The 13,279-nt window shown below is 44.8% G+C and overlaps 1 protein-coding gene across 1 annotated transcript in view; it reads right to left on the bottom strand.

The window, feature by feature from the left end:
- Positions 1–785: 785 nt before the first annotated feature.
- Cnn3 (calponin 3) overlaps positions 786–13,279 on the bottom strand; it is a 31,570-nt gene continuing 19,076 nt past the window's right edge. Inside the window, exons 2-6 of the mRNA XM_051165496.1 lie at positions 8,636–8,824; positions 6,669–6,806; positions 6,184–6,300; positions 3,715–3,861; positions 786–1,680 (exon numbers count right to left, since the gene is read on the bottom strand). Of these exons, the coding sequence (XP_051021453.1) occupies positions 1,336–1,680; positions 3,715–3,861; positions 6,184–6,300; positions 6,669–6,806; positions 8,636–8,824 (936 nt within the window). The 3' untranslated portion in view covers positions 786–1,335. The remainder of the gene's footprint in view (positions 1,681–3,714; positions 3,862–6,183; positions 6,301–6,668; positions 6,807–8,635; positions 8,825–13,279) is intronic.

The raw sequence follows: 13,279 nt of genomic DNA, 5'->3' as shown, positions 1-13,279 counted from the left end.
ATTGTCTTCTCTAAGGTGAGACCGGAGGCTCGGAAGTCCCCACCTTATCATCCAACGGCACACATCATGTCAGCTTCAGGAGACCATTCATATCACACCTTCCACGCACATGCAATAAATCTCCCTTGCAGGTGGAAATGCTTTTAAGAGAATTCCAAGTTGCATTTGAGATAAACCCGGGGCAGCCAAGTCATAATGAAACAAGGACCAACTAATACTTGGCTTACCACTTTACTGTATGTAATGGACATTTTCTTCTTTTGATAATTAGTTATTGCTTTGGTTTTGTAGCTTTGAGACAGGCTGTAGCTAGCTAGCTTGGGCTACAGAGAACCCTGTTCACAGAAATCCTCCTGCTTCAGCCTGCCCAGTGCTAAGATTACGGGTGTGAAGTCACCTCACCCAGGCTCCACCAGAGTGCCATGTTGTATGAACTAAGTAATGTCAGAATACCTCAAGTGCCCAAGGAATAAGGCCTCTGGTTTCCGACCTGACTCTGCCTACGTAGAAGCTAGCCAGAAAATAACCAGCCTGTGGTTCATATAAATGTTCCAAAAAAAATATTTATTTATAAAAAATACTATGGGATAAGTTTATGCTGAGAAACGCAGCAATAAATACAGTTGAAGGAAACAGAGCGACTCTACAGTGGTCCGTTGGCACAAATGAAGTCTGCGGGCACGTGGCCAGACCTGCACGTCTGTGGTCATTTTGTACACACGCCTTTAGAAGCGCCACTCAGAAAAGACCTTGTCAGCTTAAGGAAGAGAACGAGTACACACATAATCACAAATGCACACTGATCGTGACTTTATTTAAAACTTAGCAGACAATACTGCAGAAAAGCATCCATGTGTCAGGTTCTAAACGCTGCATCTTAGATTCAGTTGGCAAAGACCACATATAGGAGGAAAAAAAAAAAATCAACATTTTAGTCTTCCATGTACAAGCCAGATACACACTAAACTGTAAAAAGAAAAAATAGTTTTTCTAGTGTTTGAAAATACCAGTTTAAGTGTAAGACTGTAAAAAAAAAAAAAAAAAAAAAAAAGGCATAGATCTTCAATAAGAGAACTGGCTGCCTTTCACAGCATTCCTTTTTACTTCCCACGCAGGTTATTAGTTATGCTGTAGGATTTAATTGTTACAGCACTAAAAGGCAACTATTAAGGGAGGAGGCAGAAAAAGAAAAAGGAATGTATGTAAGGCTTTTTTTTTTTTAAAGGTACAATAAGCATAATAGTGTTTTAGGAAGACGAGATAAGAATTACTCAAGGCTAGCTTGGGTCTCACTGGATACAAACAATGGACTAAATACTGCGCTCCTGTGTGCGACTAATAATCGATGCCCTGGTCGTCGCCATATTGGTATTCTCGAGGATAGTCATCGGGGTACTCGCCGTGATAGTCATCCGGGTACTCTGCCTGGTAGTCACTATCGCTGATTTCCGACCCATTCGTTCCTGTGCCCTGGCTTCCGTTGTGAATGACAGGCTCTGTGGGGGCGGCACAGTACTTGGGGTCATACACTTGCCGCCCAAGCCCATACACGCTCATTCCTTTCTGGGAAGCCACTTTGTTGGTACCCATCTGTAGAGAAATGGTCGAGTTGTCCACCGGCTGTAATGTGAGCTTCTGGTCGTAGATGTCTCTTCTGGTACCCGGTGCTAACATCCCAGCCTGGTATTGGAGCATAACAGTATACATGGTAAGACAACAGCTAAGATTGATGCTTCTTAATACTGTCTAAATTATGAAATTCATACCCATTTGGAATATTGAACACTATAACTTTCAATTGGTTTGGTGTGGCCCTAAGTTACCAACAAAATTTTTTTTCTTTTCGCCGAGACAGGGTTTCTCTGTGTAGCCTTGGCCCAGGATGGCCTCGAACTCCCAGAGATCCACCTGCCTCTGCCTCTCAGAGTGCTAGGATTACAGGTGTATGTCACTGCACCCGGCTTACCAAAATGTTTTTCTACCGCTCATTTTTATGACAGTGTTCACTGACTCTTGAGCTCAGTCAGGCCTTCCTTCAAATCTCTGCACACTGTTAAAACCACTATATGGTCTCAAAGAACATAGTAACTTGCTTTGAGTTTTTTACTTCCTATATGTAATATAGAAGCAATACAACATACTATTAAATAAAAAACAGACACAAACAAAGCCCAGGGCTGGTGAAAATATTGTGTAGTTAAGCACAGCACTCGGTGGTCTTGCTGAGGACCCAGGGCCAGTCCCAGCGCCCACATGATGACTCACAACTATGTGTAACTCAGTTTCAGGAAAGCCCATGTCATTTCTGACTTCCAAGGGTGCCAGGCATGTACATGGGTCACATACATACATATAGGCAAAATAGCCATACACATAAAAATCAACTAACTACATATATTTTTTAAAAGGTCCCACATAGGCATACCTAAAGGTTGCATACATGAAAGTCTATTAATGGCCACACATGTATTCAGTAAGAACCATGCTGAGCAGGTCTAAGGGACTGGTTCTTCTCAAACTGTGAGAAACAACTGCACATGACAGGGCACAGTCCATTAAAGGAAAATAACAGATATCACCATAAAAATGAAACGGTTTACCAAAACTTATTCCCACTGTTTTTAGATGTAAAATCCTGCTGCTCTCACGCTGCTACTGGTACCTCCTCATTTTCACTACGTGTGTGGGTATGCACACCCGAGACAGGGGAATGAGAAGACAAGGAGTCGGTGCACACGAGCAAGCTAGAGGATAGCTTCTTAGAGTCGCCGCTCTCCTTCCATCTTCACGTGGGTTCCAGGGATCAGCAGACTAGTGCCTTTACCTCTGGGCCATCTTGTCCACGCCCTCATCTATTTAAAAAAACCTCTTACACTAAGTGACTGAATCTGGGTTTTCAGGTAGACACACCAGGAAGTGAACCTCTGTGAAAGAGCAGCCTGTACCAGTTTGGCCTGTGTGCATGCCTGCAGGGCTTTTTCCTGAGTGTGACTGAAGGCAGGAGGCCCCTGGGCAGGAGGCCCCGGTGTCTAAGAAAGACAGCTGAGCAAGCAGGGAGAGCCAGTGGGTGACAGACATTCCTCTGTGGTCTCTGCTTCGGCTCCAGACTCCAGGTGCCTGCCTCAGCTTCCCTCAAGGCTGAACTATGACCTGAAAAAGCCAGCCAAATTAACCCTTTGCTCTACAAGTTACTTTTAGTCAGAGTGGTTTACCGGAGCAATAGAAAAAGTTAGCACACTAACAGTTTAAGAATTACTTAGCTGATGTTTCATATAACCTCAAACCTCTCACTATTCATAAGAATGCTGACTAAACGGCTCTTTATCAGAAATGCCTATAATCTAAATAATCTTAGGTACCTACTTAAATGGGCCCCTTTAAAACAAAACCGACAGGAATAGGGGAGAACCAACTCTTTTCCTTATATTTTGGAGCAGGGATTACACATAAACATCACTTTTTTCTTCTGGTTTAGCAGAAAAGCCACTGTTCTGTCAGTCAACCAAAACCATAAGTCACACTACACTTTTCAGGCTGGAGAAAGAGTCCTTTGATTCTTTTGCTCTCTCAGCAAAAATCGACTTTCCTGAAGACTAAAAATACCACAGAAAAAATACTGCCTGAGAGATTCCAGCTACTCACTGTAGCGTCGGCGCTAACTTAGCATACCCTCCTGTGCCCTTCACTTCAGGTACAGACTAAGACACCACTTACCTGGCTGGCTCCTTTGTTGGTGCCCATCTGCAGACTAATCGTGGTCTGGTCAAAGGGCTTGTCAGTCTGCATTTTGGGATCATAAAGGTGCCTCCTAGTCCCATAGGCTGTCATACCCGCCTGGCTGGCACATTTGTTGGTTCCCATCTTTTAAGTTAAAAGATCAACATTAATTATCAGAAGTCAATAACGTACACACAATAAAATGTTCTTAGCTGGGTGGTGGTGGCGCACGCCTTTAATCCCAGCACTCGGGAGGCAGAGGCAGGCGGATCGCTGTGAGTTCGAGGCCAGCCTGGTCTACAAAGTGAGTCCAGGACAGCCAAGGCTACACAGAGAAACCCTGTCTCGAAAAACCAAAAAAAAAAAAAAAAAAAAAAAAAAAAAAAAAAAAAAAAAAAGTTCTGTGTTACTAAGGAGACATAAAGTAGAGCTGGAGGTGCAGCTCAGAGCTAGAGTCCCTGCCTACCATGTGTAATGATCCGAGTTCAATTCCCAAGCACCAGGGGAAAAAAATTGAAAAGTAAAAGCCAGGGGCTTACAGGTTCCTGAACTAAGGCGGCTAAGACTTAGGCAACTAGATATGAATTTTAAGAGAAAAGTTCCAAACCTTCTTAAATATTCAGAACCTCATAGCACAGTGAACTTGCAGAAAAAGATGTAATATGAAGTAAGAAGTTACTGTGTTGGTGGAACTATGAACAACTAAATTTCCCTGATGCTCCTTTCTCTGCAGCGCAGGTACCAGATTAAAGTGTGCTTACTTCAGTCAGAGAAACCAACAGCAAAGAAAGGTGCGGGGTGGGGGGGTGGGGGGGTGGGTAGGAAGGAGGGAGGGGGAAGGTATAGAGAGGAGGAGGAAGTGAGAGGGGAGGGGTAAGGAGGAGGGAGGGGAGGGGAGGAAGAGAGAGAGAGAGAGAGAGATGGGAGGGGGGTGGGGAGAGAGAAAGAGAGGAGGAGGGAAAGGGAGAGCAGGTTCAGAGCCATCCCTGTTTTCTTCCTTAAAACAGGTTTTGGCTTTGCTTTCTGTGAGACCACTTCACATAGAAGCTGGCTGGCCTTGCGCTGCTAGGTCAAAGGGTAAACTCCTCCACTTCGAGGACTAGGCTCACAGTGCACACCACCATGCTCAGGGGACACTTAGAAAAGAAAACGCCTATTATTAAAAGCAAAACCCCTGTTCTGAGAGAAAGATTCACACAACACACATAAGGAAAACAAAAAACAAAAAGGGGGAGGGGGAGAAAAAAAATCACTACAATATTAAGGTTTGTATAAATGCAAGTAGAATTTGCAACAAACAGCTGAGAATACCTTTTGGGTTTTATTTGCTCATGTGCCTGTGCCCCTATGTGTGCCTAAATCCACACACACATACAGAAACCCCCATTTTACAAAAATACTCACATCCCTTTAGAAGTTAACAGTATTTTATAATCTGATTTTTTTCCCTTAACCTGTCTTTTCAAACACTGATGTCAATTTTTAGGCTGCATGGAGTTATAACTGCCTAGCTGACCAGTGTTTGGACTCCTCCTTTCCACTTTCCCACCATTTATAGCATGTTGTACTTTTTTTTGTTTGTTTGCTTTGGTTTTTCAAGACAGGGTTTCTCTGTGTAGCTCTGGCTGTCTTGGCCTTGCTTTGTAGACCCAGCTGGCCTGGAACTTAAGAGATTCACCTGCCTCCGTGCTGGGATTAAAGGTGTGTGTCACCACATCCAGCTCTATGTTGTACTTTTTAAAGTTAAAGCACCGAACATACACTCAATCAAGAAGTCAGTATATCAAGGAGGTCCCCAGCACTGACACCACTTGGCTGTGTTTTGTGACTCTCTTTGGGGAGACTGAGTAAAAGTCTTTTTAACCAAATGCTTCCCAAGCATGAAGTGACCCAATCAGCAAGGCTTGACTGCTATAGCATACGGTTCCTAGTGTATAAAGGCTTTGGTATTCTAGGCTTTGTATATATTGCCTCCCCTGGTCAATAATATCTAAGGGTCTATAAAGTGCATTTTCTTTCTTTTTTAAAGACAATTTAATTAGGGAGTTAAAAAACAACAACAACAAGAACCTAATTTCCTAGAGAAACATACCCAATGTTTCTTTTTATAAGAAACCTAAAACATCATCGTTTTCTTAATTTAATTTTCTTTTTTGAGACAAGATCTCACTCTATAGACCAGACTGGACTTGACCCCATATGTAGTGCATCATGACTTCAAACTCAGAGCAATCCTCCTGCCTCAGTCTGCTGAGTGCAGGGATTACAGGTACAAGCCACCATGCACCACATAAATCTTAAACATACTTAACAGAAACTGTATAAGTCATATACACATCCAAGCAATTTACGTGACAGAACTTCCAGGCACAGTTTACTCATGAGAGGATGACATTTTAACATTTTGTGTGGCAGTAATTAATGACACTGTGTGAGTGAATGAGAAAATACTGTCACGCTGCTTACCTGCAAGCCAATTACACTTTGTCCAGCCTTTAACTTGCCTTCATCAAAACGTCTTGTTTGTTTTTCTGCATACTTAACTCCAATGTCGATGGTTGTATGGAATCCTTTGGTTTTCGCCTAGACAGAAACAGATTCACCAACTGAGTTGGAACACAGATATTCTGCCACCAGAGTTTTGAACAGGAAAACAACAAACAATGTCCACAGATAGGCTTCTTGGGTGAGATCATGTCATGCCAGAGGTAGAAAACCTACTTAGGGCTATTCAACAATAATACTATACCCTTTGAAATGTGAGGGTTCTAATTAACCCATCTAGCACAGGCTGATGTCAGCAGCCTTTTCACAAAGCTAGCAATTACAGGCCCCTCCCCACCGGGTCAGTGCATCCCTGGGAGAACAATGATGTAATTCATTACCTATGTGCAGGGAAGTTTTTTTCAGTTTTGATCTTGTTTTTAACCAAGTGAAAAACATGTACGTACCAGACCTGCTAGAGCCACCAGCGTAGTCTGAACTTGGGTCATGTTGCCATTCTCAAATAGATCATTTGCTTCAAATATGTCGTGGGGCTTCATGCCATAAGCCTGAATAGCTTTAATAAAGTTGCCAATATTCTCCAGCTGTTAACACAAAGCATCACATAAGGGTTGGAGCTACATATGGACACACCAAGATGTTCCAGTCTAAGCTAGATGGTGGTGGTGGCACACAACTCTAATCCCAGCACTCGGGAGGCAGAGGCAGGAGGATCTCTGTGAGTTTGAGGCCAGCCTGGTCTACAGAGCAAGTCCAGGACAGCCAGGGCTACACAGAGAAACCCTTTCTCAAACAAACAAAAACAAGATTCTTCAATCTTGATGACTGGTTACAAGACACCAGACGGAGGCTTTTTGGTGAGGACTCTTTATCAGACACACAGAAAGCACACAGCTTATTCTGGAAAAGGGCTTATGAACTAGTCTTTTACAGTTGATTTTTTAAAATACCTTTTTACTGTTCTTGTTTTGAGACAGAATCTCATGAAGCTCAAACTGGCATCAAACTGCTGGTTATGAGCCAACAAGGACCCCCACTCTCCAGACCTGGTGCTGTAATCATTACTACCACCACTACTTATGCTGTGATCAAACCCAATACTTCATGCATACTAGGGACACACTCCACAAACTGGGCCACATTCATGTGCCCACATTCTCTGCTTTTTAAAGCTCTTTAACGGCAAAATTGGCCATGTGTGATTGTGTTTGCAGTATGTGTTTGCATGCATTTAGGTATATGTGCCTCTGTGTATGTATCTATGTACACTTGCAGGCTAAAGGTTGGTATTAGCCCCACCCCCATCATCCTCCGCTTTATTGGCTGAGGTAGGGAGCATCTCTGATATACCAGGACTCAAATACATAGCTAATTGAGCTGGCCAACTTGCTCTGGCCTTTCCCTGTTTCTGCCTCCCACACAACTGGGACAAGAGGTCCGCCCAGCAACTCTAGCCCTCAGGCTCAGGTGGCGAGCACTTTGCACACTGTTCCCCAGGGCCATCACCCTTAACCACGTGCTTAAGAGTCCTATGTCAGAGCTATCCAGGCCTGCCTGGACTTTTCTTTGTCAAAAGTTACGCACACACATTAATAGCTCACTATGCATTTTAATTTTAGTTTCAAAGTAAAGCTAAAATGAAGCTGCGGTGCGGCGTTCCACCATGAACTAAGAGTCACTGCATTAAATGCCTCACTCTCCCCATTTTATTCTTTTTGGGGGGGAGGGGGAAGTTTATTTGCTTATACTTCCATGTCACTGTTCATCATTGAAGAAAGTCAGGACAGAAACTCAAATGGGCCAGGAACCTGGAGGCAGAAGCTGATGGTGAGGCCACAGGAGGGTGCCGCTTACTGGCTCCTCCTGGCGGCTTGCTCCGCCCACCTTCTCTCTCTTTTTGAATTCTTCTCTCATGTATTACATCCTGATCCCCACTTTATTCTTATGGTCCAGGTGGTACTTGTGTAAAAAGGTATCAAATCCTTCAAAGTAGACTGACTAATGTAGAAAATGTCTAAAACTAAACTTAAGATTACGGGACCAGCTCAACAATGATAACATTTCAATGGCAAAAACAAATACAGTCGTGTGGACAACTTTTGTGTTTGGTATTTTTCAGTAGATAAAAAAGAGAGTGTGGGGAGAGCAGCTCACTTGTAATGCTGGGTCTAGGGAGGCAGAGGCAGGAATAGTCCAAGCTCTGCCCATCGTGGAGGTCATTTATAATGACTGTGAGGTCAGCCTGGGCTACAAAGTAAAACTCAAACAAGAGACGGAAAGGAGGGAGGGAAGAAAGGGAGGGAGAAGAGGGAGCAAGGGGGAGGAAGAAAAGAAAGGAGGGAGGGAAGTAGAAAAGAAAGGATGGAAGGGGGGCCGCGGGAGGAAGACTGGAGGGTGCTCGCCTGGCAGTTACCTGGGGCCAGTTCAGTGAGGACTCATTGACTTTCTTCACAGAGCCTGGCTGCAACTTGTTGATGAGTTCGCAGAGGATGATGCCGTCCTTCAGGCCCAGCTGAAAGTTGGTGCCGATGCCCATGCCTGTCACCTCCTCTATCCAGTTGCGCAGATCCTCCTCTGCCTGCTGATCATACTTGGATGCGATCTGAAACACAAGTCCCCTAACTTTAGAGGTCCTCAGTAACGGGGTGACCCCCAACTACTGGCTCACAAAGTCCTCCCCAGCTATGACAGCAGTCCTCCCTACGCAGAAGTTTGCTGGTGACCTCACTCAGGTGTCTCCGCTTCAGTACTGACAGTGTCCATTAAGGAACATGGAGAGAGAAGTGGGACCAAGGGGAGAATTCATACAAGACAAAATAAAGTCCCAGTCATGACACGAGGGACGGAGTGTTGCAATACGGCACCAGCAGGACCTTAAACTTTAGAGATTAAGTCATTAATCACTACATTCCAAAGGATGAGGAGAGATTTCCACACATGGGACTATTTTTGCATAGCATCTCAACTATCTAGGACATACCATTCCAGGAGTTTGGTCTACAAAGTTCTGGGATCTGCCTTCTATTGCATCAAAACACATATGCATCTGTGCACGGGCACACAAACATGCACACACACAAGTATCTTTTGTTGTTGTTGTTGTTGTTTTGGTTTTGGTTTGGTTTGGTTTTGGTTTTTTGAGGCAGCGTTTCTCTGTGTAGCCTTGGCTGTCCTGGACTTATTGTAGACCATGGCTGGCCTCGAACGCAGAGAGATCCACCTGCCTCTGCCTCCCTAGTGCTGGAATTAAAGGTGTGCACCACCATGCCCAGCTCTTTTATTTTGTTTTTTGTTTTTCTGAGACAGAGTCTCCTTATAGCCCTGGCTGTCCTGGAACTCACTCTGTAGACCAGACTGACCTTGGTCTCTGAGTTCATCTCCTTCTGCCTCCTGAGAGCTGGGGGTTAAAGGTATGGCACGTGCCATTTTTAATATTTGTTTTGCTTTTTTAAAAGTTTAGGGTGGCTAGGCAGCGGTAGCCTGTACCTTTAATCCCAGCCCTTAGGAGGCAGAGGCAAGTGGATTTCTGTGAGTTTGGGGACAGCCTGGTTTACAGAGTGAGTTCTAGGACAGCCAGGGCTACACAGAGATACCCTGTCTCAGGAGAAAAAAACAGACGAAATAACACACACACAAGTTTAAGGTGCTAGAGTGATGGTTCAGCAGTTAAGAGTGATGGTTACTTTTCCAGAGGGCCTGGATTAGATTCATAGCCCCCACCTGATGGCCAACATCCTTCTGTAACTCCAGTTTCAGGGCATACAATTGATACCTTCTTCTGGTCTCCATGGGTACTGCATGGTGCACAGATATACAAACAAACAAAAACACCCATACACATAAAAGAAAAATACATCAAAAATAATATAAAGGTTTAAGGTTTATGGTATTATTATGAAAGGATCTTTCAAAGGTAGTAGTTTATTTTGTATACAGTGCTGTGCCTGCATTTTGTACACCTGCAGTCTAGGACAGCCAAGGCTACACAGAAAAAGCTTGTCTCGAAAAACCAAAACGAAAAAAAAAAAAAAAAAAAAAAGATAAAATAAAGGAGGAGGAGGAAGGGACAGCAGCTGGGAGCAAGACAGGATCATCTGCTCTTTGTCTTTTCATTGAGCCCAGGGCCTAGAGACAAGGGCTTGGGCATCAATTACTGTGCTTGTCCGAAAGGGAAATGAACAGCAGGGATATCTGCTGGCCATAAAACATAATGATGCTTAATCATGGAGCAACTGCACCACTACGTTGCTCAGGAGAAGGTCCTTAGAGCTCAGTTCTGACTAGCCACGCAGGAGCCAAGCACTTGTGTCCATTCTGGGAGAGACCATGGGTCGGCAGGGCCAGGGGGGGCGTGTAAGGAGCGGGCTAGGTTATATCCAACACCCAACAGTGAAAGTCAGCATCGAGTCTTACAAACCAGCAGGCTCAACTGACTACCCTTGAGTATGCTTCCTGTTCAGGTGAGGATGGTGGCTTTATATATTTTTCCCCCCAAGGTGTGCAAAGATGCCATTTCTCACCTCAAATAAATGAGAGTCACACTCTGCTCTTGCAGGCTCAAGAGAGCTTTCAGATAGCTCCAGAACAGTGTCCCAGTGCTCCTGACAGGGGCAGGTGCCTCCCCTTCTCCAATCACCATGCTGAACATGATTTTGGGGACTACAGTGTCCTCCTCACACTCCATTACTCATAAATAAAGAACTGGGGATGGGTAATGGATAATTTACTTCAACTGTGTGTTTACTTAGCCAGGATTACAAAAGGAACTCCAACAAGTTTCCACTGTCATGTTAAGAGAGCACTGCAGCTTCCCGGACGATCACAGCTAGCCTGGAAGGTAGTTAGCTCATGGCGACAGTTCTACAGCACAAAGTGTGCCTCTTGTGCAGCAAGGTTCCTGCCCTTGTGCCCTCATGGCTTGAAAAGGTCTACTTTTGGGACTGGAGAGATGGCTCAGCGGTTAAGAGCATTGGCTGTTCTTCCAGAGGTCCTGGGTTCAATTCCCAGCAACGACATGGTGACTCAAAGCCATCTGTAATTTGATCTGATGCCCTCTTTAGGCATGCAGGTGTATATGCAGATAGAGCACTTGTATACATATGAATAAATAAATATATTTTTTAAAAGGCCTACTTTTATTCTCTGCCTGTTTGGTTGCCACTGGAGGCTGGGTGGGGGAGCAGAAAGGAGGAAGTATGGATAGTGGAAGATTCTGCCAGCAGAGATTCAGTGAGGGACAAGCAGGAAGCTGCAACTGCTCCAAATTAACATTAGTGGATAATTTATCTCCTCCACACGGCAAGCAGGTCCCTTGCGCGTGACACTTCTTCGCTCTGCCAGTCTTCAGTTCACCACTCATTTCACTTCGGATCCAGTTCCTGTCTCTGCAGCAGCCCAGCTGACTTCAATGAGTTCACTAAACTTCTACTTATCTACCCAACTTGGTTGCATCAAGAACTATAGACACATGGTGCAAGATATGCATGCGGGCAAAACAACCACACATAAATAAATCTTAAAAAAAAGAAAAGTAAAGAAGTGTTTCACACTTAGAATCCCAACAAAAGACGGCAGAGGCAGGTGGAGCGTAAAGCCGGTGTGGGTTACATAGTGAGACCACGTTTGGGGGTCAGGTGGAAAAATATCATCTTGCTTTATCAAGTACAGAGATTAAATTGTACAGGTTTCTTTTCTCTCCCTATGCAGAATGGTGGTGATGGTTTTTTAAATCTTTTTTTTTCCCCCTCAGACAGGGTTTGTCTGTGTAGCCTCGGCTGGCCTTGAACTCACAGCGATTCGCCTGCCTCTGCCTCCCAAGTGCTGGGATTACAGGTGTGTGCCACCTTGACTGCGTAAAAATAATCTTTTATTAGTGTGTGTGCATGATACAAGGGGAGGGAGTCGGGGAACAACACCCATGAGTTGGTCTCTGCTTCTACCTTGTTTCTGAGGCAGAGTCTCTACAGATAGCGTAGCGTTCAAATGGAGCTGCCTTAGAGCAGAGGGGTGTCACCTAGACACCACAGACTACTAAAAAAGCCAACACCAGGTATGGGATACCTGTGAGGTTATAGACCCCCCCCCAAACATTATAGGCTATTGCCAGTCTTCTTGGTTACCCCCAGAATTTGACGCTGAGGCCCTAAAAACAGCACATGTACTTGAGTCATAGGACATGGAGAAATCCAGGCTGACCTGGAAGTCAGTCTCTCTACTGGAAGATTACACAGCTGTGAGCCTTAGAGCTCTTAAAAACTGGCCTGGCAAGACATGGCCGCTGGGGGAACAGAGGAGTGAAGGCTGTAAGAATAACCAATCACTTTCTGACCGGACTTAAGTCTCACTCTGCACGAGGAACTCATGACCAGCACTATGAATGGAGCCAAAACCGATGGCTGCCTAAGGCATAAGGACCTACTACTCTTTATTTTGCTAAATGGATGCAGTAATAAACTGCACCCTAAGCTCTTACCTAATACCCATAGGCTAGTGGATGTTTCACCCCTCATCAGAGATGCTTCTTTTTACAGGAGATGGTGAGTCATTCAGAGACCATCAACTGGCCAACATGCACAGAATAACAGACCATGGAGCGCACAACTCTAAACGGGTTATCTCCCAGGCACTGCCCACAAGGTTCAGGGATCACTGGACAGAAGGGGTGGAAAATCTATAGAAGCAAAGGAAGTAAGCATCTGCAGCAAAATGTGAGGCCTGGCACGACGGGCTGTTGCACACATCACCACACAGCTGTGAGCACATGCTCAAGACCTGCATAGGATCAAGCCAGGCAAAAACCCTAGCATGGAAGGGTTCGAGACACCCCACTACTAGCTGATGAGCTGATTGGCAAATGTTGGAGACTGGCAGAATGAGAGTTCTCCTCAGGGATGTGATCCTGGAAGGGCCACGCTTGCTCTGGTAGGTGACCCTACGCCCATGCCCACACAGGCCGCACTAAGTGGAGAAAGCGCATGGAGTTGGGAGGGAGCGCGGTGGGCAGAATGGTGAGGAATCTGACCAAAACACATCACATGCATTATTGAAATTTCAGAAC

Source organism: Acomys russatus, chromosome 23 (genome assembly GCF_903995435.1).
Source record: "Acomys russatus chromosome 23, mAcoRus1.1, whole genome shotgun sequence".
Classification (NCBI taxonomy): Eukaryota; Metazoa; Chordata; class Mammalia; order Rodentia; family Muridae; genus Acomys; species Acomys russatus.
This window is presented reverse-complemented; position numbering and strand designations above follow the sequence as displayed.